The sequence below is a fragment of the Hemiscyllium ocellatum genome, chromosome 30 (assembly GCF_020745735.1).
Source record: "Hemiscyllium ocellatum isolate sHemOce1 chromosome 30, sHemOce1.pat.X.cur, whole genome shotgun sequence".
Lineage (NCBI taxonomy): Eukaryota > Metazoa > Chordata > Chondrichthyes > Orectolobiformes > Hemiscylliidae > Hemiscyllium > Hemiscyllium ocellatum.
In genome coordinates, this window is record NC_083430.1 from 3,823,116 (window position 1) to 3,848,581 (window position 25,466).

The following is a 25,466-nucleotide window of genomic DNA, read 5'->3' on the forward strand; positions in this document are numbered from 1 at the left end:
CAGGGGTTGGTTCAATAGGGACATTTAAGATACTTTTAGAATGTACAAGGAATGAGGGATACGAACCATGAGCAGGCAGAAGGGATTAGATTAATTTGAGATCATTTTTGGTGCAATATCATGGGCCAAGGGGCCTGTTTCTGTGTGTACTGTTCTATGTTCAATGACCGATCAATTATTACAGTCAAGGTGGATCTCAGACATTATTTGACATTACTGTGAACAAACCTTCGATATTTGAATGACCTAGTAGTTTAGGCAGAGGCCACTAAACCCACTTATAGTGTGAATAATGTGATCCAAACTGAGCCGGAATGATCAGAGTAATACTGTACAACAGTGCTGATGGGTTGGCAAGTGGACTCTGGTTGGTAGAGGCATTGCTGTGGCAAATATATGAGTTAGATGTTGACTGACAGAAAGATTATTGCAGAATCCAGAATTGGGCACAATTCTCCAGTTGAGACTGATCCAGATCTCCAGTTTCTTTGTATTCTTGCTGCTGTTTATAATCCCCAGGATTCGCTGTGCCTTCCTTACCACTTGCTTCAGCTTTAGAGACTAGTGCACATAGACCCACAGATGTTCCTGGAGGATGTTGGGCTGTAGCTCTCAATGACTCCTCTGTCCTATCCAGTGTATGACATTGTTCTGCTGAGATGGATGCTAAAAGATCTCAAGCAAACTGTGTCAGGGTTAGAGCATGTGGCTCAGTTGTAACATGTGGCCCAACCTCATTGCATTGATATTCCTCTTTATGTTGGTTGAATAGTTAAGGTTACACATGTCACATTCAGTTTTCCTGTCTCTTGTTTCTGAACAGAGACAAAAGAAACTGCAGATGCTGGAATCCAAAAGGGGGCAAGCAGGAGGCTGGAGAACACAGCAAGTCAGGCAGCATCAGGTGGTGAAGAAGTCAATGTTTCAGGTGTAACCCTTCTTCAGGACTGACATTCCATTCCTGAAGAGTTATTCCTGAAATGGTCAGTATGAAAGGGGTTGCACTGTCGGGGAGTCAGTCCTGAGGGAGTGCTGCTTTGTTGGGGGGGGGGGTCACTGCTGAGAGAGCGATACAGCTGGCAATATCTGGAGCTGGTTGACAGTCAGAGGTGTAGACAGCCCAGGTTGGGGAAATTTTGATTAAGGTTCAGCACACAGGCATTTGTATCAGCTCTGCATCATCTTTATTAGGGTATACATTGATCCACATCATTGCGTGAGTCTGTATCTGAGTGTAGGCTGATCTCTGCGAGGAGATCTGGGTCCTCTCTGCAGCATCTGCAACAAACAAAAAATGAATGTCATAATCTGCAACTTGTTCCTTCAAATTCTGGTGGGTTGCGTTGAGGGTCTCACTCAATGCCCTTTATCTGCGAACATTCCCTTTCCCAAACTTCAGTTGGAGGTTTGAACTTTGATTGGTTTTGCAATCCCCAACTGCTGCAAATTCAGGAAGTGAAACGTCAAATATCATAGAATTCCTGTGTGGAAACAGGCCCTTCGCCCCAACAAGTCCACACTGACCCTCCGAAGAGTAACCCATCCAGACCTATTCTCTTACCCTATTATCCTATATTTATGCCTGAACAATGCACCTAACCTACACATCCTTGAACACTATGGGCAGCTTAGCATAGCCAGTTCACCTAACCTCCACATCTTTGGATCATGGGAGAAAGCTGGAGCACCCAGAGGAAGCCCACGCAGACATGTGGAGAATGTGCAAACTGCACACAGTTGCCTGAGGCTGGAATTGAACCCATGTCCCTGGCGCAGTGAGGCAGCAGTGCTAATCACTGAGCCACCGTGCCACCCCTAATAGTCAGGAACATTAGTTGTCTCTGACTGTGAAACTATAATGTTAGAGACTGCAACCTGAAATTCCAGGATGGAGTTCATCGTACAGCAGAAACCCATTCAGCCCATGGCACATGTGCTAGCATCTAAATTTGAAATTTTGAATTCACTTTAATTTTAAGAAACCTGGATGAAAGATGTTTGTACAAATACAAATGGGCATGAAACTGTTGTAGACATGTATCTGCTTCACCAATGTCCTTCAATACACTGAGTCCTGAACTCTCACTCTCCACTCAATTCGAGTCCACCTACCATTGCATGCTCTCTGAGCTTACCTTGGCCATCACTCACACCTGCTTCTTGCACCTTTCTCTCCCTAGCCTGCTTACCACCCAAACTCCCCTCAACATGTTAGCTGATATTGTTAATTGTTCTCACTCTCTCCATTATATCTGCTATCATCAGCACTATCCTCAAAAATTCTCACCATTGGCACTATCACCCAATCTCCAACTTCTCTTTCCTGTCCAAAGTCCTTGCAAGTGTTATTATTTCCCAAATCCAGGTTCAGCTTTCCTGGAATGATATGATTGAACCAGTCCAATCAGGTTTCCATCTTTGTCATGGGACTGCAATAGCTCTTCCCACTGTCTCAATTTCTATCCCACATGACTACAAGGTGCCAGCTCTCCAGCATTCCCCTGTGTCTCTGGGAACTGAATTTTTTTTAATATATATTTTATATTAGATGCCCTACAGTGTGGAAACAGGCCCTTCCGCTCAACAAGTCCACACTGACCTGTTGAAGAGCAACCCACCCAGACCCAATTCCCCTACATTTACCCCTGACTAATGCACCTAACACTATGGGTAATTTAGCATTGCCAATTCACCTAATCTGCACATCTTTGGACTGTGGGAAAAAACCGGAGCATCCGGAGGAAATCCACGTAGACACGGGGAGAATGTGCAAACTCCACAGAGACAGTCACCCAAGGCTGAAATTGAACCAGGGTCCCTGGCACTGTGGGGGGAACAGTTCTGATGTAGAGTCACCAGACTCGAAATGTTAACTCTGCTTTCACCTCACAGACACTGCCCAGGCAGTGACACCCATGTTTGAGGAACAAATAGAAAAGAAAAATTCTCCTTTTGAAATCTATGCTAATTATTCATGAATATATTTTCTAATTCTGGATGTTTTTCAATCTTTCCTTTTGTAAGTATTCCATTGGGTAAAAAATGAGGTCTGCAGATGCTGGAGATCACAGCTGAAAATGTGTTGCTGGTTAAAGCACAGCAGGTTAGGCAGCATCCAAGGAATAGGAAATTCGACGTTTCGGGCATAAGCCCTTCATCAGGATTCCATTGTTTTTCCTACCCACTTTTTTTAACTACAGGAATTACATTAGCTATCACCAATCCTCTGGCATTCTCTTTTCTTCCAGTGCATCATTAAATATGAATAGTGATACCTGTGCCATCACTTTAGATTTTAAAAAATATATAGATGTGAACTATCTAGGACTTTATCTTCTTCCAGTTTCTTTCATAAGATCAAAAGATATAGGAGCAGAATTAAGCCTTATTTTAATGCACTCACAGGATGTGGGTGTTTTTGGCTAGACCAGCATTTATTGCCCATCCCTCCTCCCCCAGAGGACAGCTGTGAATCAGCCACATTGCTGTGGGTCTGGAGTCACATGCAGGCACGACCAGGTAAGGTTGGCAGTTTTCTTCCCTGAAGGGTATTAGGGAACTGGATGGGCTTCTCCCAACAATGAAGAATGGTTTGCTGACTATCATAGAGTCATAGAGATGTACAGCATGGAAACAGATTCTTTGGTCCAAAGCGTCCACGCTGACCAGATATTCTAACCAAATCTAGTCCCATTTGCCAGCACTTGGCACATATCCCTCTAAACATTTCCTATTTATATACCCATCCAAATGCCTTTTAAATGTTGCAATTGTACCAGCCTCCACCACTTCCTCTCGCAGCTCATTCCATATGCGTACCACCCTCTGCATGGAAATGTTGCCCTTTAGGTTTCTTTTATATCTTTCCCCTCTCACCCTAAGCCTATAGCCTCTGGTTCTGGACTCCCCCACCCCTGGGAATAGACTTGCTCTATTTATCCTATCCATGTCCCTCATGATTTAATTAACCTCTGCAAGGTCACCCCTCAGCCTCCAATGCTGCAGGAAAACAGCCCCAGCCTATTCAGCCTCTCCCTACAGCTCAAATACTCCAACCCTGGCAACATCCTTGTAAAAAAAACAAATTACTGCAGATGCTGGAATCTGAAACCAAAAGAGAAAATGCTGGAAAATCTCAGCAGGTCTGGCAGCATCTGGAAAGAGAGAAAAGAGTTGAGGTTTCGAGTTTAACTGACCCTTTGTCAAAGCTAAAATCTTTTCTGAACCCTTTCAAGTTTCACAACATCCTTCTGATAGGAAGGAGACATCCAAATCATTTACATAAATGAAGAAAAGTAGTAGACCTGCCCTGATCATTGTGTGGTTACAGGCCTCCAGTCTGAAAAACAACCCTCCACCACCACCTTCTACCTTTCAGCTAGTTCTGTATCCAAATGGCTTTTCTTCCTGTATTCCATGAGATCTAACCTTGCTAATCAGTCTCCCATGGGGAACCTTGTCGAACGCCTGACTGAAGTCCATGTAGATCACATCTACCCCTCTGCCCTCATCAATCCTCTTTGATACTTCTTCAAAAAACTCAATCAAGTTTGTGAGACATTATTTCCCATGCACAAAGCCATATTGACTATCCTGAAACAGTCTTCGCCTTTCCAAATACATATAAATCCTATCTCTCAGGATTCCCTCCAACAACTCACCCACCACCAACAACAGGCACACTGGTCTATAGTTCCCTGGCTTGTCCTTACCACCCTTCTTAAACAGTGGCACCACGTTAGCCAACCTCCAGTCTTCCAGCACCTCACCTGTGACTACCGATGATACAAATATCTCAGCAAGGGGCCCAGCAATCACTTCCCTAGCTTCCCACAGAGTTCTAGGGTACACCTGATCAGGTCCTAGGGATTTATCCACTTTTGTCCATTTCATGTCATCCAGCAATTCCTCCTCTGTAATATAGACATTTTTCAAGATGTCACCATCTATTTCCTTACATTCTATATCTTCCATGTCCTTCTCCACAGTTAACACTGACGCAAAATACTTGTTTAGTATCTCCCCCATTTCCTGCGGCTTCACACGAAGGTCACTTTGCTGATTTTTGAGGGACCCTATTCCCTCCCTAGTTACCCTTTTGTCCTGAATGTATTTATTAAAACCCTTTCGATTCTCCTCAACCCTATTTGACAATGCTATCTCATGTCCCCTTTTTGCCCTTCTGATTTCCCTCTTAAGTATACTCCTACTGCCTTTATACTCGTTTAAGGATTCACTCGATCTATCCTGTCTATACTGGCATATGCTTCCTTCTTTTCCTTAACCAAACCCTCAATTTCTCTCGTCATCCAGCATTCCATATACCTACCAACCTTTCCTTTCACCCTAACAATAATATACTGTCTCTGGACTCCCGTTATCTCATTCCTGAAGGCTTCCATTTTCTAGCCGTCCTTTACCTGCGAACATCTGCCCCCAATCAGTTTTTGAAAGTTCTTGCCTAATATTGTCAAAATTAGCCTTTCTCCAATTTAGAACTTCAACTTTTAGATCTGGTCTATCCTTTTCCATCACTATTTTAAAACTAATAGAATTATGGTCGCTGGCCCCAAAGTGTTCCCCCAGTGACATCTCGGTTACCTGCCCTGCCTTATTTCCCAAGAGTAGGTCAAGGTTTGCACCTTCTCTATAGGTACATTCACATTCTGAATCAGAAAATTTCCTTGTACACATTTAACAAACTCCTGTCCATCTAAATCCTTCACACTCTGGCAGTCCCAGTCTATGTTTGGATAATTAAAATCCCCTATCATAATCACTGTATTACTCTTACAGATAACTGAAATCTTCTGACAAATTTCTTTCTGAATTTCCCTTTGACTATTAGAGGGTCAGTAATACAATCCTAAAAAGGTGATCATCCCTTTCTTATTTCTCAGTTTCACATAAACAACGTCCCTGGATGTATTTCCGGGAATGTTGTCACTAAGTACAGCTGTAACGTTATCCCTTATCAAAAATGCCACTCTCCCTCCTCTCTTGCCTCCCTTTCTGTCCTTCCTGTTGCATTTGTATCCTGGAACATTAAGCTGCCGGTCCTGCCCATCCCTGAGCCATGTTTCGGTAAATGCTATGATACATCAGTCCCATGTTTCTAACCAAGCCCTGAGTTCATCTGTCTTCCCTGTTAGGCCTCTTGCAGTGAAATAAATGCAGTTTAATTTATTAGTCCTATCTTGTTCTTTGCTTTATCCCTACCTGCCCTGACTGAGTCGCTTCTTTTCTTAATAGATCTAATTGCACTAATCTTACAGGCATCACAACAGCTCATTGTGCAGTCTCAGATTGATCTTTATCAGTCTCAGATTGATCTTTTTCCTCCTCACTATCTCCCTGGGTCACATTTCCCCCCCACCCCCAGACAAGAGTGCGGTACTGGAAAAGCACAGCAGGTCAGGCAGCATCCGAGGAGCAGGAGAATCGATGTTTCAGGTATAAACATAATTTCTGATGAAGGGCTTTTGCTCGAAACGTTGATTCTCCTTCTCAGATGCTGCCTGACTTGCAGTGCTTTTCCAGCACCACACTCTCAACTCTGATGTGTGTATCAACCCCGTTCACTTGCCTTCTCCCAAAAACCTTTGATACTGAATTTTTTATTTACTCAATACATTCAATTTGGTTACAACAGGTCAGCAATCAACTTTCAGAATGGGGGAAGGCAAGTGACAAATGGAATTTGATACAGTGAAGTGTGAGGTGATGCATGTTGGCAGTAGGGCTACATTCAGGTAATGTAGCCTCAGAAACACATGTGAAAAATATGCAGAAACAGAGGTTCTGGGGGCTTCTTGTGCTTTGACCTTTGAAAGCTGCAAGAATGATCTTATCATTATGGATGGCATGGTGGCACAGTGGTTCGCACTGCTGCCTCACAGTGCCAGAGACCTGGGTTCAATTCCCACCTCGGGCAACTGCCTGTGTGGAGTTTGCACATTGTCCCCACGTCTGTGTGGGTTTCCTCCTACAGTCCAAAAACGTACAGGTTAGGTGAATTGGCCACGCTAAATTGCCTGTAGTGTTAGGTGAAAGAGTAAATGTAGGGGTATGGGTCTGAGTGTGTTGCTCTTTGTAGGGTCAGTGTGGACTTGGTAGGCTGAAGGGCCTGTTTCCACACTGTAAGTAATATAAACTAATCATTCATTGAATCAGTCTAACGAACCCTTACACTCCCTTTTGGGCATCGTGGGTAAGGGACCCAAACTGTAACAAAGTGATCCAGGTCTGGTCTCAGCAATGGGTTGCAGGATTGTAGTCAGAACATTGACTGTAGCAGACTCATTCCTTCACAACAATAGTTATCACAGCAATTCCTGTCTCCTTTTCCCCATTGTAGCCTTTGTACTCTTTCCTGCAAGATTCAGTGAGATTAATCAGGATGTTGTTATTCATTCTGTTATTTGTGGGCGGCACGGTGGCACAGTGGTTAGCACTGCTGTCTCACAGCGTCTGAGACCTGGGTTCATTTCCCGACTCAGGCGACTGACTGTGTGGAGTTTGCACGTTCTCCCCGTGTCTGCGTGGGTTTCCTCCAGGTGCTCCGGTTTCCTCCCACAGTCCAAAGATGTGCGGGTCAGGTGAATTGGCCATGCTAAATTGCCTGTAATGTTAGGTAAGGGGTAAATGTAGGGGCATGGGTGGGTTGCGCTTCGGTGGGTCGGTGTGGACTTGTTGGGCCGAAGGGCCTGTTTCCACACTGTGAGTAATCTAATCTAATCTAATCTTATTCATTTCAAACTGCAACCTGACTAAGTGAGCTAAATAACATCCTGATTAATCTTAGTGAATCTTGCAGGAAATGGTACAGAGACAGGGAAAAAAACTGCAATGGCTCTCATTAACAATGAGAAGGCTAAGGGGAGATTTAATGCTGGTGTTTAAATTGTAAAGGGTTTTTGAGAGAGTAATTAAGCATTAATTGTTTTCAGGAACAAAACAAAAACAGGTCACATTTAAAAAATGAAATGGGAAGAGGAGGAGTGGAGCTCATCTGCACAATGAGCTGTTGTGATGCCTGTAAGATTAGTGCAATTAGATCTATTAAGAACATCCAAAAAGAGGTTGCATAATTACCAAAAAGAGACCTGGAAAAAAGGAGAGCAGGGGAAATCATAGGGTAGGGTTCAGAGTTTCAGTCTGTGCTGATGAATCCTTGGTCAACAGGAACACATTGAGTGGGAGAGAGGGAGGAGTTTTCCCTTAAGAAGGAAGTAGCTGCTCCTCTTACCAGTGCTACCCATTGCGGGTCCGCAGCTCACGAGTCATTCGACAAATCTCACATGGACCACAGAACAGCAACATCACGGCATCGTCACAAATCGTTCCCTGTAACACAACAGATATTACATAGACTTAAGAAATCTTTCCTACTAAAAACACATTGAAAACTTAAAATGTAGAGGATACTCCACATTCACCAACATTTCAATTATAGGCAATTCTTTAGCAGTTTCTTGGACAGTTACTGTTAGTGGGCTTTCAACTGGAGGCGGCATCACAATCCCCATTTCCAATAAAAACAGAAAACATTAGAGTGACTCATCAGGTTTGGCAGCATCTGCAAAGAGAGAACCAGACTGAATGTTCTAAATCCAATGTGACTCTGTTTCCATCATTTAAAGCTGTTTCTGGCTCTTGTGTAAACACACAGTGTCCAGAATCATAGAGTCACACAGCACAGAAACAGACCCTTCAGTCAAACACGTTCATGCTGATCAGATATCCCAAACTAACCTGGTCTCTTTTGCCACCACTTGGCCTATAACTCGCTAAACCCTTCCTATTCTTAAACCCATCCAGATGCCTTTTGAATGTTGTAACTTTACCCACCTCCACTATTTCCTTTGGCAGCTCATTCTATATACGCACCAACCACTGTGCGGAAAAGTTACCCCTCAGATCCTTTTTAGATCTTTCCCCTCTCACCTTAAACCGAAGGCCACTAGTTTTGGACTCTCCAAGCCTAGGTAAAAGACCTTGCTTATTTTCCCTATCCATGCCCTTCATGATTTTAAAAACCTCTAAAAGGTCACCCCTCAGCCTCCGATGCTCCAGAGAAATCAGCCCCAGCCTATTCATCCTCTCCCTTTGGCCTAAATTCTCCAACCCTGGCAACATTCTGTTCCTTGTTTGTTTTTGTCTTTTTCTTGTTCATAAAGGAGTGAATGAGTGAAGACAGCAAGGTTATGAGAGGGAATTCCTGATAATGGGCCATGGGACTCCAGGTGAAAGTGAGGACTACAGATGCTGGAGATCAAAGTCCAGATTACAGTGGTGCTGGAAAAGCACAGCAGGTCAGGCAGCATCCAAGGAGCAGGAAAATCAATGTTTCGGCAAAAGCCCTTCATCATGAACGGCTTCATTCCTGATGAAGTGCTTTTGCCCGAAATACCGATTTTCCTGCTCCTTGGATGCTGCCTGACCTGCTGTGCTTTTCCAGCACCACAGTAATCTAGACATTGGGACTCCAGCCATGGCCCACAATCAGAGCACAAAGGGAGAAAGGATTACACAAAAGCCTGGTGAAACGGAAGCGTGAAGTTTACTGGAGGAGGGATTGTTAAGCAAGAGAATATTCTAAAATAGAGAGGTATAGCCACAAAGAGAGTGAAATGCAATGGTGAGGTTTGGGACCTTGGAGATGACAAAGAAATGATTGTGAGTGAGCAGGACTTGATAGAAGCAACAGGAGTCCCAGTGAACACAAGTTTACACAGAGCAGGGAATGAGAAAATAGAAATAGTTGATTATGTAGGTAACACATGTATGGCTGAGAGATTCTGCAGGAGATAGGGGAATACTGATGATGATGATGGGCACTCTTTGTTATGGAAATCCTCAATGTCTCTCAAACAGCACGGTGGCTCAGTGGTAGGCACTGGGCACCTCAAGCATCAGGAACCCAGCCTCTCTGTGCCCAGACCCTTAATCCCTGAGTGAAACAACTGATTGTATGGCCAAAACATAATGACAAACTGGTCCATATGTTTCATCAAGCTGTTGTTGGAATTTCAGCCTGTAACATGAAGCCTCTTACTCTGTCGCTCAACCTTTTTCTTTATTCTTCTGCCTTTATATTCTATGTTTGGTTTATTTTTCTATGTTTTAAGATGGCGCCAGAGAGTCGGGCCACTGTACAACACTTTTCACTAGTGTTTTGTAACTATGAACATTTCAATAAATCAATCAAATAAATAGATCTCATCTGACCTCTCTGTCCCTCTAGATGTGGGTAGCTTATTCCATACCTTCTCTACCCTCTAGTGTTAAGGTTCGTATCACCCTCCCATTCTCTTCACACTCAAACTAAAACCCTGTACCAGGCTTTCACCTCTGCTAAAGAAATTAACAAAGTTACTTAAAACATTACAATTAAAGTGAATCATAGCAACTGTTTGCTAGAGTAAAGGCTTCAAATGTCAACTAGAGGGTATGTGGAGAGCTTATTTCCCCAGTGATACTGGAAGGAGTAACCTGGGATGCAGACAGTATGGATGTTTAGGGTGTAGGTTTGCTCACTGAGCTGTAGGTTTGATACCCAGACGTTTCATTACATGGCTAGGTAACATCATCAGTGGGAACCTCCAAGTGAAGCTTCAGCGATCAAATCCACACCCTAAACCCCACCTGAGCTACAAACCTTCACAAACCTTGCAAAAACACTATGGATGTGGTGTGTGTGAGAGAGGGGATGGAGCTGACCTGTCAGATGATTCTGATTAGTTTTGTGATACAGTGAACAACTTCAGCATATTAGGCTCTTTAAGACATTGCTGAAAACCAAGTTTAAAAAGACAATTGACCATTTAAAAAGTACAATTGTTGGGATAAATCAAAGGCTGCAGATGCTGAAAGTAACAAAAACCGACATTGCTGGAGAAGCTCAGCAAGTCTGGCAGTACCTGTGGAGAGAGAAGCACATCTCAAAATCAAGGATCTTTCTTCAGAATTTGGGAGAGGAACTGGGATACAGGGACTTGTTTTGAGATTGACAGAAATTCAGGAATTGTGGAGAAAATTTGTTTGATAATTGGTGAAGAAAACCTGTTCAATGATTGGTAGAGAAAACTTGCTCAGGAATCAATGGAGAAAACCAGTTCAGTGATTGGTGGAAAATATTTCTTCAGGGATTGGTGAAGAAAGCTTTTTTCAATGATTGGTGGGTTAGGATTAGATGCTTTTATTGGAAATGAAGACCTTAGTCTGGTCCTCAGCATTCCACTGTCAAATGTTATTTGCCAATTGCCGATCCAGAAGTGGTTGAGGGTCAGAAGTTATTGGGGGTCAGAGGTGGTCTAAATGTGGAGATGAAAGGAGAGTGTAACCAGTAGTTGACTCTAAAATTGGGGTGGCACGGTGACACAGTGGTTAGCAATTCCTGCCTCAGGTAACTGTCTGTGTGGAGTTTGCACATTCTCCCTGTGTCTGTGTGGGTTTCCTCCCACAGTCCAAAAATGTGCAGTTCAGGTGAATTGGCCCTGCTAAATTGCCCGTTGTGTGGGGGTCCGGGTGGGTTGCTCTTTGGAGGATTGGTGTGGACTTGTTGGGCTAAAGGGCCTTTTTCCACACTGTAGGAATCTAATCTAAATATTTTAAGTGGTCTCAGAATTGGTGCAGGCTAGACTGAGAGATGGGGGAAGAGTGTGAGGAGCTTACCTCAATATTGTAGGAAAGTCTCATGTGAGTTCTCAGGGCAATCATACCCCCCGGAACCAGTGGCAGGCAACAATTCTCTCCATAACTGTGGGCCAAGTGACAGCTCAGGATTTGGGGGCACAAAGCACCCAGGACACCTGTGGGTTACACATTCCAATATTTAGTAGACATCATGACCAAAGCCTATCATTGTCTTCAAAAGCACACATTGCTGGAAAAGCTCAGTGGTTCTGGCAGCGTCTGTGAAGAGAAATCAGAGTTAAATTTCGAGTCCAGTAACCCTTCCTCAAAACTCCAGGGCCTGAAGCTGCTCCTCCTCCCCGCCCCAGCACTGTGCTCCCCTTGGACTTCCACCAGTGCCCACCCACCCACCCAGTGTTCCCTGAATTGGGAACAGCAGCCCCCCTGAGTGCTCTAGGCTCTAGTTATTGAGCCCTGATTTGCACTCCTCAATACTGGATGGGATGCTCTGTCTAGGAAGCAGTTTCTTCTCTGAGTTCACAGTGAGGTCTTTTTGATTGTTCCTGGCACTGTGGAAAATGCAGGAACTCTGAAAAACTCTGACATTACCTAGCTACTGGCACATTGAGATGCTGAATTCGTGGTTTTGTGGAGAAGTGTAGAAGTAACAAGAAGATATATGTACCCAGTTACAGACATTGTCGACATAGCAACAGAAGACAATCCCCCTTTAAGGGGTTTGACAGTTGTTAAAGAGTGAGGGGCTCAAGCTAAGCATAAAGTTTAGGAATAATGGGTCTCTTGTTTTGGAGATGAGGAAGAATTTCTTCTCTTTGAGGATTGTTTGCCTTTGGAAATCTCTTCTCCAGAGACTATTCAAGATTGGGAAGGTGAATATATTCAAGGGTGAGTTCAACAGATCTTTCTAATTGATATGGGATACTGGATTATTATGGGGACAGGGTGTGCAGACAGGAAAGGCCACAAAAGATCAGATCCTAATGAATCGACGGACAGGCCTTGAGGGTCATAGACCAATAGAATCATCAAGTTCTACAGCACAGAGACAGGCCCTTTGGCCTAACTACTCCATGCCAATAAAATGCCTTGCCCTGTTTTGACTTCTAATGTTTGTCTCACCTTCTAAACCCCAGTTGAACCCCTGCCTTTTCCTCATCCTGACACTATTCAGGACTGCCTTCATTCCACAGCTCACTGTGACACCATCTCAATGACCTGCACATCCAGCCATTACTCTGACCTCCTCCCTCCCTCTATCCTAACCCCTTGCCACTTGCTTTGCCCTGCCCCTGTTGCTAATACTTACAGACAGGTATGTTGTCAGCCAGGTCGCAGAGTCCTGAGCGCCATGAGCCTGTTCCAATCAGTGGGTTGCGTTCAGTAATAGGTTGCTGGGTGATGACACCTGGCAAGCTCATACTGCTGACAGCTGCTGAAGTATGGCTAGGATAGTACTGCGAATGGTCTGGCTGTGGAAAGAACACACATCAACACCGGCTGAACCACACTGACAGAAAGCCCACTCACAACACACACTCCTGTACAAACTATCACAGTCAGATGCAATTTCACAGTCACCAGGAAGTTTGATACAACAGGATAAAGTGAAAAATACAATAAGAGTGTGAATGAACCAATCAGAGATGATCACAATCTGGGTCAGAGATTTAAAAGATAGAATGGCTCACATGTGAGTGCATGAGGTTTTTTGGGAGGGTGGGTTGATGGTTTATTGGGGGTTGGGATAATAGTTTGTTGGGGGATAGGTCGATGGTGTATGGGGGGTGGGTCAATGGTGTGTTGGGGGGGTGGGTAGATGGTTTACTGGGAGGTAGGTCGATGACTTGTTGGAAGAGCATGGAGAATCAAAAGGAAAAGGATGAGACAGATAAGGACCATTGCTTTGGCTGCAGTTTTCTGCTCTAATTCCTTCAGCTGTATGTTGCACAATTCAATGAGTTCCTAACTCTCACTGTCTCTGTCTTTCAACATAAGAACTCTATTATCAAAAATCTTGAAAATTCATTTTGATTAGCAGTATCCATTTAAATTGGAGAATTCAGACAGTTCCACTGGAGTTAAGTAAACAGTTACTTACTTAAGCTATTGAATACCTGGCCTAACTTATAATTATTCAAAATCTGATTGAAGATTTGTAGCTCGGGTATCCGTTGTTGTGGTTCTGCTCGCCGAGCTAACTTATAATTATTCAACTGAGACAACATTAACTACATATACCCTTAACTACACCTTCCCCAGACCTGTTGCAACCCCAGAATCTGATCTGACATCAGCTTATCACCAAGTTTGTGCATGACACAATAGCAGTGGTGAGGGTGACATAAAGAGTTGACTGTGTGGACAAAATCTCGGCAAATGGAATGTCATGTGGGAAAAGTGAGGTTGTATATTTTAGCAAGAAAAAATAGAAAAGCTGAATATTATTAATAAGGCAAGGGAGTACTCGATGAATGAAGAGCTGATGAAGGGCTTTTGCCTGAAACATCAATTCTCCTGTTGAAAAAGGGGACATGGTTAGCGTTAGGGATTAGGTTAACTCACCTTTCCCCTACCAGGGACTTGTCAGGATGGAAATATGGCTCCCCATTTCTGAAGGAAGCCTGAGCACAATCTCCTTTCAGAAGTAAGGGGCTCTTTCATTACATTAAAAAACAAGAGTGGCAATGTGTGTAAGATTGCAATTCCTCAGAAAATCTAGTTCTGATCCTAAAGCCGGGGGAATACAAGCTCAACTCTCAAACCCTTATCAATTGCAGCAATCAGTCAGCTATCTCCTATTTTGGAAAAGAGATTGCAACAGGAAGAGGTAAACAACATAAAGCAAAACCACCAAACCACAGATTACAGGAAGTAGAGCAATATGAACCCCAACCAACCATCAGAAACAGGATATACACTAAAACTGATCATAGACTGAAATGTAATAAGATGTGTTGGGGGATTGGGGGTAGATTGAAATTTCCACCACAACTTTCCCCAAAAGCTTTCTGAAAACATATTTGCATTTCTGTGATGGCTTTCACAAAACCAGGAAGCCCTGAAGTATTTTACAGCCACTGGAGTCATTTTGAACTGAGATCACTGTTGTAATATCGTGTAGAGAATGCAGTGGCTGGATTATGTTCAACAAGTTCACATAAACAGCAAAGAGATAACAGCATGGTTTAAATCTTCAGTTCCAAAAAGGTGCCATATAGGATTTGAGACATTAATTCACTTTTTTCTCTCCAAGGGTGCTCTCAGAGTTGCTGAGAATTTCCGGTGCTTTCTGTTTTTATTTCAGATCTCCAGCATCTGCAATATTTTATTTTTGTGAATCTGTTTTGGTTGTTGCTTGATGAATAAACATTGGCCGTGACATCAGTATTAAAATAATACAGAAAAGGAAAAAATAACAAGGCTAGAAATACAGAAGCTAATCACACCTCCACTAGCTGGACCTTGATTCCATTTATTGATTTCATGATAATATGTAACACTCGATGTTGTTGAATAGTTTCACATTCCCAAGTACCACCAGTCAAATACACCACTCCATTTAATGTAGGATCAGGAGAAAGTGACGACTGCAGATTCTGGAGATCAGAGTTGAAAAGTGTGGTGCTAGAAAAGAACAGCAAATCAGGCAGCATCTGAGGAGCAGAACATTCCTGATGAAGGGCTTTTTGCCCAAAACGTCAATTCTCCTGCTCCCCGGATGCTGCCTGACCTGCTGTGCTTTTCCAGCACCACACGTTTCAACTCTGTAGGATCAGGAGGGCTGTCAATTTCTTCAGCTAGTACTGACACTCAACTAGATCATTGCTGTTGTGTATCTTTCCCCTCTCTATCCACCTGGATTATTACCCATACCAATCAAAATGTAATTAACCTTAGTTTTTATCTCCATCTACACTTCTTGAAGGAGACCGATTCAGATTTCCACCAGTCTTCATTTGAGAAAGTACTTATTTATATTAGATTCTTAACAAGTTGATAATATTTTCAGTGTGAATGTTGCTATCCACTGAACAGGAATTCAGAGAGCTGGAGGTTTCCATTCTGATCTTGCTGCAGCAACATCTGCTTCGAAGCACATGCATCGACCCCAGCGGGACAATTGTCATCTAAAACATCGATTAGCCTGGCACTCTGCTGGATTTGAGCTAGTCCAATCCCCAACCAGTTTTAAAACAAATGGACAAATGCACAATACTGTCCTTACAGCAGCTTGTTGCTATGGGAATGGTTAATTTTGAATAGCTTCTCATGACCTCTGAAAGGAAGGGCAAAGCCATGTTGTCAGTGAAAAGCAACAATACAATGGAAGAGGAGAGCATTTGGAACCACAGTAGAAATGAGAACAAAACTCGTGATTTGCTTGATAGATACCATGAAGAATATTTAGATTAACCCCTTCCTGGCGCTTTTTTATTTTAGATTCCCTACAGTATGGAAACAGGCCCTTCAGCCCAACAAGTCCACACTGACCCTCTGGAGAGTAACCCACTCAGATCCATTTCACTGCCCTATATTTACCCCGACTAATACACCTAAAACTATGGGCAATTTAGCATGGCCAATTCACCTGACCTGCACATCTTTGGATTGTGGGAGGAAACCGGAGTACCCAGAGGAAATTCACACAGACACAGGGAGAACGTGCAAACTCCACACAGAGAGTCACCCAAGGTGGGAATTGAATCCAGGTCCCTGGCATTGTGAGGCAGCAGTGCTAACCACTGAACCACCGTGCTGCCCCCTTAATTGGGTTTGGTGGGACTAGATGTTGCATTGATGATGAACACTGGTGGAACTGCTATTCTAGGCTGGAATGTTAGGCCCACGACAATCACCTTCTGATTTAATCAGCTCTCCCCACCTTATTGCATCATTCTGCTAGGCTGAGGTCTGCTCAAGAATTGTCAGAACCCTGTGCAATAATGCTCCCACAATGATCTTGCCTTCAGGCATAAGATCATAGAGTCATCGAGTATGGAAACAGACCCTTTGGTCCAATTTGTCCACACCAACCAGACATTCCAGTCTGGCCTAGTCCAATTTGCCAGCATTAGGCCCACAGCCCTCTAAACCCTTCCTGTTCATAGACCCCTCCAGATGTTTTTAAATGTTGTGATTGTGCCAGCCTCCACCACTTCATGGCAGCTTGCTCCACATGAGGACCGCGCTTTGCGTGACAAAGTTACCCCTTAGGACCTTTTTGATTCTTCCCCCTGTTACCTTAAACCTATGCCCTCTAGTTTTGGACTCCCCCACCCTAGGAAAAAGACCTTTAATATTCAACCTATCCAATTCCCTTATGATTTTATAAACTCTATCAAGTCACTCCTCAGCCTCCAATACTCCAGACAACTTAGCCCCAGCTTATTCAGCCTCTGTCTATAATTCAAACACTCCAGCCGTGACAAGTTGCACCCTTTCAAGTTTAACAACACCTTTCCGACAGAAGGGTGACCAGAATTGTATGCAGTATTCTAAAAGTGCCCTCACTGATGTCCTGTACAGGTAAAATGTGACAACCCAACGCCTATACTCATTACACTGACTAATGAAGGCAAGGGTGCAAAACCCTGTCTATCTACAATTCCACTTTTCAAGAAATTATGCATCTACACCAACCTCCCCCACCCCACCCAAAAAGGTCTCTCTGTTCGGCAGCACACCCCAAAGCTAGACGGTTAACTGTATAAGTCCTGCGCTGGTTTGTCTTACATCTGTCTAAATTAAACTCTACCTGCCACTCCTCAACCTATTGACCCATTCTGATCAAGATCTCATTGTACTCTGCGATAATTTTCATCACTGTTCTTCACCACCTATTTTGGTGTCATCTGCAAACTTATGAACTAAACCTCAATGTTTCACATTGAAACATTTGTATAAATGACAAAAAGCAGTGGACCCAGCGCCAATCCGTAGCTGCTCACAGACCTCATAGATCAGACACAAAGAAGGAGCTCAGCTGTGTGGATGTTCTAATTATCAGCACTAAGTTGGGGAAAGTAGATTCCAGCAAAGGTTCAATGTCTTTTACTAAATCATTAACCAGGAAAAGCCATTCAGTTCCTGAACCAGTTTCACTCCATTAAGAACATGATATCTTTCAATCATGAGGACGTTTCCACATAGGTGCATGGTATTCTAATCCTGCAGCAACTTTGATTTTTTTTTAAGTTAAGCTAATTTTATAGTAAGCTGAGGAAGAATTCTTTGTAAATCACTCTGACACAGAGATGGCTGAGTTTTGGGGCTCCCAATGGTAAGATAGTAAGGGAAATTCCAGATTTCTGGTCTGCGAACTAACTAAATAAATAATTTTTGCCCCACAAGCCTTAATATTTTTAGCTAAGACTCCATGAATCTCAGATTTCAAATCTAGCATCAATTGGTATTTGTAGAAGAAACAGTTTCTCTCTGCACAACAGTCCATTAATATACTATACACTTTGATCAAGTTACTCTTTAAACCTTCAAAACTCCAGTGCTGTTCAAGTAACCTTTCTGCACAATTAAACACTTCAAGTCTAAGTGTCATTCTGGTAAATCTGTATTGCACTCCCTCCAAGGCCAATGACATCCTAAGGATTGGTATCCAGAATAGTTCACAGTATCTCCCAATGTGGTCTATCCAGGGCCTTGTTTATCGGAAACAAGCTTTTTACTCCCCTGCTTTCCAGTTCTCTCAGTATGAAGAGCAACATTCCATCCAACTTTGGGATTCTGTTTTATACCTATTCATAGTTTTTAATAATCTATGTATCTGGATACCCAAGGCTCATTGTATTTGCACTTTTCCTGCTTTTTGTTATTTGGAAAACTTCTTGTTTATCCTTTACGGTCAGGAAATGGGAGGAAGGTATTCACAATTAAATAAAGCTAAACATATGAAGTACATAATTAAATGATCTTTGAAAACAAATTAAGTACTTACTTGTCAGAAGCAGGATTTATTCTGGTGAACCAGAATCTTGTGATCAGATCACTTCAACTGTAGGGAAGGGGAAATGAGAAGAAGTTGAATTGAGTTTGTGCAGCAGTAAGTAACGATCAACTTAAGTGTTACTGAGTAATTCCAGACTGTGCAACGTCTAGTTCCTGTGTCGGTTACCAAATCACTTATGACGTAAGACTAAAACAGAGCTCAGAGTGAGGCACAGTCAGGGTGAGAAGGTTGAGAGAAGATTTGAAAAAAGTGCTTACAATCATGGGTGGTCTGGACAGAGTAGATGGGGAGAAACTATTTCTTTTAGTCTAAGGCCCACAAACCAGAGGCCACAGCTTTAATGTAAATGGCAAAAGAAGCCAATTCTAGATCTGAAACGTGCTGCCTGAGATTGTGGTGGAGGCAGATTTAATCCAGTGTTTCAAGATGGAACAAAATCATTATCTGAAAGGGAAAAAAATTGCAGGGCTACTAGGACAAGGTAGATGAGTGGTGTTGCTCCTTCAGAGGGCCAGCACAGATACAATGGGCAGAATGACCACTCTCTGTGCTCTACCCATTCTGTGGTTCTAAATTCTCACACAGATGAAGTTGTTAGGTACACAAGCACTCAGGAAACTGGAACAAAGTTGAAGTTAGAAAACAGAATGACAATGGAGCTTGCAACCTCATTCTGATAGTTAACATCTTAGCTAGCATTCCTGAAATGGGCACCTGGGCAACACTCAAGCTCAGGTAAAGATTTTGCAGATTTGAACCTTCTACTGACAAAGGGAAATTGCACAGATCAAAGGAACCAACAGAGCTCAAACAGTTTTAAGGAATGATTTGGAGATGCTGGTGTTGGACTGGGGTGTACAAAGTTAAAAATCGCACAACACCAGGTTATAGTCCAACAGGTTTAATTGGAAGCAACAGCTTTCGGAGCGCTGCTCCTTCAGGTGGTTGTGGAGGACACAATTCTGTAAGACACAGAATTTATAGCAAAAGTTTACAGTGTGATGGAACTGAAATTATACATTGAAAAATAGTATGATTGTTTGTTAAGTTTCTCATCTGTTAGAATGACCATGATAATTTCACTTCTTTTATATGTAAATCACAAGGCTTTTTTTAAAAGTTACATTCTCAGGTTAACTGTAACAATTGGTGTTAGCCTGGATAAGATGTTAAGATATTAAAGGCGTTAACCCACGTATTCCCTGTCTGTGCCATAATGTTTAGACTGATTCTAATCTAAAAAGTAAGTTAACAGAGTCCTACATGGATTCATGCAGTTTTTGAGCAAAGTACAATGTAACTCTGCGAGTACAAATTCACCCCACGAACGTATATGTGTATGTGGGTTTTGTGTGTGTGTGTGTGTGTGTGTGAGAGAGGGAATGGGGTGGAGGGTTGTGAGTGCCTGTGAGAGAGAGTGTATATGTGTGTGCATGTGTGTGTAAAGGGGTCTAAGTAAAGAGAGGGCATTTGTGAGTGTGGGAGTGTGTGTGTCTGTAGGAGTGTGTGTGTGTATGGGGTGGGGTATTGAGTGTCTGTGAGAGAGAGTGTATGTGTGTGTGTGAGTAGAAAGGGGTCTAAGTCTGTGAGAGGGTGCATGTGTGAGCATGGGAGTGTGTGTGTCTGTAGGAGTGTTTTTGTGTGTCTGTGTGCATGTCTGTGTATGTATATGTATAGGAGTGCCTGTGTGTGAGTGTATTTGTGTGTGTATATAGGAGTGTCTGTGTGTGTGTATACTGCAATGGTGGTCACCTGTAGTGTGACATGAACCCACCAATGATCTGTTTGCGATTTGGCAGTTGTTTAAAGGCGAACAGTGGAGGGGTGGGGAAGGTCTTGGCGAGGTGCTCATCCTCATTGATAATGTGTTGCAGGTCATGAAGAGCATGGCATAGTTTTTTGGCTCCTGGAAGTTCTGGACAACGAAGGGTTCCCTGTCGGTTGCAGCACAGGTCTGACTCCTGAGGAGGTCATTACAGTTCCTTGATGTGGCATGTTGGAACTGGCGGTCAATGAGTTGACCATCGTACCCGTTCTTATGAGGGCATCCCTGAGTAGTTCCAGGTGCCTGTCAGGTTCCTGTTTTAACATGTTTTGGGTGGAAGCTGGAGAAGTGTAGCATTGTGAGGTTGTCTGTAGGTTTGTGGGGTGAATTTTTACTTGCAGAGTACAAATTTGCTATAAATTCTGCGTCTTACAATTTTGTCCTCCACAACACTTGATGAAGGAGCGGCGCTCCAGAAGCTAGTGCTTCCAATTAATCCTGTTGGACTATAACCTGGTGTTGTGTGATTTTTAACTTTTTAGTTTTAAGGAAAGTATTAACAAGAATAGCATTAATGTTTAATAAATTTAATAAAGTGCAATATAATTTTGTTCATAATTTGATTTGATTTTGCAGCCAAGTAATACACTGCACCCTGAGTTAGACAGTTGTGACTTCAAGTCTCACTCTAGCATCTCTCTGATGTAGAACTGAGCACTGCGATATGATTGTCTTTTCAGAAGAACTGAACTGAGTCCCAGCTGACCTCTCCGGTGGATGTAAAGGATTCAATGACATTATATCAAGGAAGAGACAGGGAGTTCTCCTTGGTGCTCTGGCTCATTTTTCCCTTAACCAACTTCACAAACACACTAATCTGCCCATTTATCTCAACACTGTTTGTAGGAGTTTGTTGTAAACAAATTGGTTGCTGCATTTCCTATGTTTCAAACCATTCCAATTTTGAAAAGAGTTCATATTACAGAAGGAGAGATGCTGGAAGTCTTAAACATAGATAAATCCCAGGACCTGATCAGGTATTTCTAAGAATGTTGTGGGAAGCTGGGGAAGAGATTGCTGGCTATTTTGCTGAGATATTTGTATTATTGATAGCCACTGGTGAGGTGCCAGAAGACTTGAGATTTGCTAATGTGGTGCCATTATTTAAGGAAGTGTTATGAAGGTGTATGTGTGTTCTGTTCCGTTAAGAGAGAGTGAAAGCCGACAAGGACTGACTGAAAGCACAGAGTGTGCTGAACAATTAAAAAATGTAACATTTGGTTGTGAAACAAATAGCTGGAGTTGCATTGCCATGGTACACAACAAATTCAAATTAGGCCAATCAGATCAAATTACGCCCCAAGATACCAAAGTCCAATCAAATTTGAGTTTGACTGTTTTGGATGACAACAAACTAATAAGACGGTCCGATGTTTTGGAGTATATAAAATTGGGTATTTTGAAAAGTTAGCCAGAACAGCAAACAGCACCAACAAACACAGACGGTCTGCAGAATTCCTCTCTGAAAGGTACCTTTTCAGATGAAATTTGTGAAGCAGAAGACTGAAGAAAAGAGCCAGCAAAATACAGATAAAGATACCAAGGGAACTGCGACAACTGGATGGTTTTGAAATTTAATTTTTTTTTGTTAAACTTAATCGGGGGTTTTGTCAGGTCAGTATATTATTGTAGAGTGGGAGGGAGAGAAATTGATCAGACAAAGGAGGATTCCCGTGTAGATAGTTGTTGCTTCATGTTCCTGTGTTTCTTGGTGTTAAAGAATAAATTATTAAATTTTGTCTTTACATAGAGGGATTTTTGTAGTTTTGGGTCACTCATACTTTGACAGATTACAAGGCAAGGTGAGCATTTCTGTGGGTCTGGTTCAAATTGGCAGAAGGGTTTATCCTACGTTGTAACAAAAAGAAGGAAGAGCCAGGAAACTATAGACTGGTGAGCCTTACATCAGTGATGGGTACATTTTTGGAGGGAACTCTGAGGAAAAGAATTTTTTACATGCATTTGGAAAGGCAAGGACTGATTAGGGTTGCCAACATGCTTTGTGCATAGAATATCATGTCTCACAAACTTGATTGAGTTTTTTAAAGTGGTGACAAAGAAGAATAATGAAGGCAGAGCAATAGACTTTGCCTATATGGCCTTCAGCAAAGCTTTCGACAAGGTTCCACATGGTACACTGGTTAATAAGGTTAGATCACATGAGATCCAGGGGAAGTTAGCCAATTGGATCTAAATTTGGTTTGAAGGTAGGAGACAGAGGGTGGTGGCAGAGGGTTGTTTCCAACTAGAGGTCTGTGACAAGGATTGGTCCAGTGCTTTTTGTCAGGTGTATAAATGATTTAGATGTCATTAGAGGAGGGATGGTTTGCAGATGACACCGAAATAGGTTGTGTAGTGGACAATAAGAAGAGTATCTCAAGAATACAACAGGACCTTGATCAGATGGGCCAATGAGTTCAGGAGAGGCAAATGAAATTTAATTTAGATGAATATGAGGTGTTGCATTTTAATAAGGCAAACCAAGTCAGGACTTGTACAGTTAATGGTAGATCCCTGTGGTGTGTTGACAAAGAAACAACCCTAGAGGTGCAGATGCATAATTCCATGAAATGGAGTCACAGGTAGACATTGTGGTGAAGAAGGTGTTCTATACATTTTCCTTCATTGGTCAGAACATTGACTATAGGAGTTGGGATGTCATGTTGCAGCTGTATAGGATTTTGGTGAGGCCACTTTTAGAATACTGTGTACAGTTCTGGTTGCCTTTCTATGGGAAAGATCTTGAGAGTGCAGAAAAGATTCACAAGGATATTGCCAGGACAGGAGAGTTTGAGTTATAGGGAGAGGCTGAATAGGCTGGAGCTGTTTCCTCTAGAGTGAAAGAGCTTGAGATGTGAGCTTATAAAGGTTTATAAAATCGTAAGGGACATGGATAATTCATTGTCTGTGAAAGGCTTTGGGGCATTGAGAAATCACAAAAGGTTTGCTATAAATGCAAATCTTTCTTTCTTGTTAACTTTTAAGCTTAGTTTTTTTCAAGTAGCCAGGTAAGATTCTGAAGTTTTAATGTCTTAAAATGACTCTTTACATTCATCCAGACATGCAGAAATAGTGTATACTGAGAATTGGCTTTGATGCTTGTCTGACAGATGATGTGTCTCAATGAGATAAGCTAACTGGAGCTGTGCCTCTGTGTACTGATTCCTCAGACTCAAAGAAATATAATCACTGATCTGTGTCAGCAAAGAAACTCGTTACAGAGCAACACCAGTGAAACCATTATCTCTTTAATTAAAGTCATGTAGGATGAATGAAACTCCATTGATGCTGACACATCAGATTCAAACTAACAGATTCACCCAGTGGAAAGGGATGAGCCACTGGATTATCAGAGTCACATTGATCGCAGCAGTTCAGCTGAGGCGATGGAGTACTTTGGTTTAATTTTAAGAAATATTTTCTAATCATCCAGTTTAGAGGTAATATTGTACATCTTTTGAACCTGGGTCTCATGGCTCAGAGGTGGGGTCACTACCACTGCACAAGAGCCCTCATGCATTTCAATTTTATTTGAAGTAAAGGTCCACCAAATCACCATGTCACTAATTAAACATTTAATGAATGACAAACAACAGAAGAAAGGATAGGATAAAAGATTAAATTTAAATGGAGTTTGGGGTTGGGGGAATCCAAGATGGCGGTGTCCTGGTAGGATTGCGTTTCCTGGGCTCTGCGCTGTAACATCGACCCGAAAGAGCCAAAACCCCTCCCAAACGCTTTAGTGTGCGTAAAAACACAGTAAAGGAGCTAGAAAGCTGAAAAAAGTCAACTTACCTTTGTCCTTGCAGCTGGAGAATGCTGGAGAAAGGAGGAAGCTCCCCTGGGGCCGGGGCCACAGCCCAGCCCACTGAAGCAGCGGGCTTGTTTACTCACCAGACCCTGGTTGAGGAGCTGGCCAAATCTCGTGAGGTCCTGGGGAAGCAGGTCAGGGAAAAACTTGAAGAGAAGTTGGCTCCTGCATCTGCATTGCTGCAAGACCTGGGATAAAGGACCGATGAGCTCGAGCACTGGGCTGCAGGGTTAGAGGAAGAGACTGACTCCTCCAAGAGCCAGATAGAATTCCTGGAAACACACGTCCATGGTTTATTGGACCTGGAAGACAATCTCAAAAACAGGGGCAGAAGAAAGAACCTACGCATTGTTGGCATACTGGAGAGGATGGAAGGTGAACAGCTGGTGGAGTTCTTCGAGAAGTGGTTCCTGGAATTCCTTGGTTTGGAGGTTGAGAAGGGAAGGAAAGCAATTGAAAGAGGCCATCAGATTGCGGCATGAAAACCAGGTGAGGATCCGTGCCCATGATCTGACCTGGTTGAGGTTCCATCATTATAAAGACAAGCAGAGGGCATGGAAGCCTCTAGACCCCAGGGGAGGGGCCTGAAGGCATTGGTATGTGGTGGCTCCAGGGTAATGATTTTTCAAGACTACTTGGCAGCAGTAGTCTGGAAAAGGAAGTCCTACGATAGCATTAAAAAGGAGATTGAGAGAGGTTGGGATCCAGTATTCTTTAGATATCCAGCAGTGCTTCAGATCAATCATTATGGATCCATACATTTGTTCAACTCGTCAGAGAAAGTGAAGGACTTTGTGGGCGTGCTGACTTAAGTCGAACGGCTGAATAGGTGTAGAGGACAGAGCTGTTCGGGTTTGCAACAGAATGGGTATCAGCGAGTTTTGAGAAGATTTGTAGCTCAGGTTGAGGCTCTGGATGCCAGAGTCTTGGATAGGATTTTGAAGTCGACATTCAGGAGCAAAGTGAGTCTATAGGAAGCACAGTCCTCCGGGGCCTTCCCTTTTTTTTAAGAACGAGACACATGTTCAACTCTTTTAGAGATGGTGGGAGGAGGCTGTGACTATAAATTCCTTCTAGAACTCACTGGGGAGCCCGTCCAGACCTGGCACCTTCCCATTCTAGAGCTGCCTCACAGCCTCCTGCACCTCCTGCTCTGACAACGGGGCATTGAGGAGAGACAGAGACTCTTGTTCAGGCGTCACCCCTGG

At 42.9% G+C, this 25,466-nt stretch overlaps 1 protein-coding gene across 1 annotated transcript; it reads right to left on the reverse strand.

Annotated features, from left to right (window-relative positions):
* Nucleotides 1-1,161: 1,161 nt before the first annotated feature.
* On the reverse strand, nucleotides 1,162-18,767 carry LOC132830020 (cornifelin homolog A-like). The gene is made up of 5 exons (XM_060847483.1): nucleotides 18,611-18,767; nucleotides 12,965-13,127; nucleotides 11,677-11,813; nucleotides 8,249-8,346; nucleotides 1,162-1,278 (listed from the first exon to the last, which is right to left on the reverse strand). The coding sequence occupies exons 2-4, from the start codon at nucleotides 13,074-13,076 to the stop codon at nucleotides 8,254-8,256; spliced, it is 342 nt and encodes a 113-aa protein (XP_060703466.1). The 5' UTR covers nucleotides 13,077-13,127; nucleotides 18,611-18,767; the 3' UTR covers nucleotides 1,162-1,278; nucleotides 8,249-8,253.
* Between the last annotated feature and the right edge of the window lie 6,699 nt (nucleotides 18,768-25,466).

Coding starts and splice junctions, on each gene's coding strand:
- LOC132830020 (XM_060847483.1), bottom strand. CDS start 13,076: ATGAGCTTGCCAGGTGTCATCACCCAGCAACCTATTACTGAACGCAAC. Junction 11,814..12,964: donor GGCTGACAACATACCTGTCT/GTAAGTATTAGC, acceptor TGTAACCCACAG/GTGTCCTGGGTGCTTTGTGC. Junction 8,347..11,676: donor GACTTTCCTACAATATTGAG/GTAAGCTCCTCA, acceptor GTTGTGTTACAG/GGAACGATTTGTGACGATGC.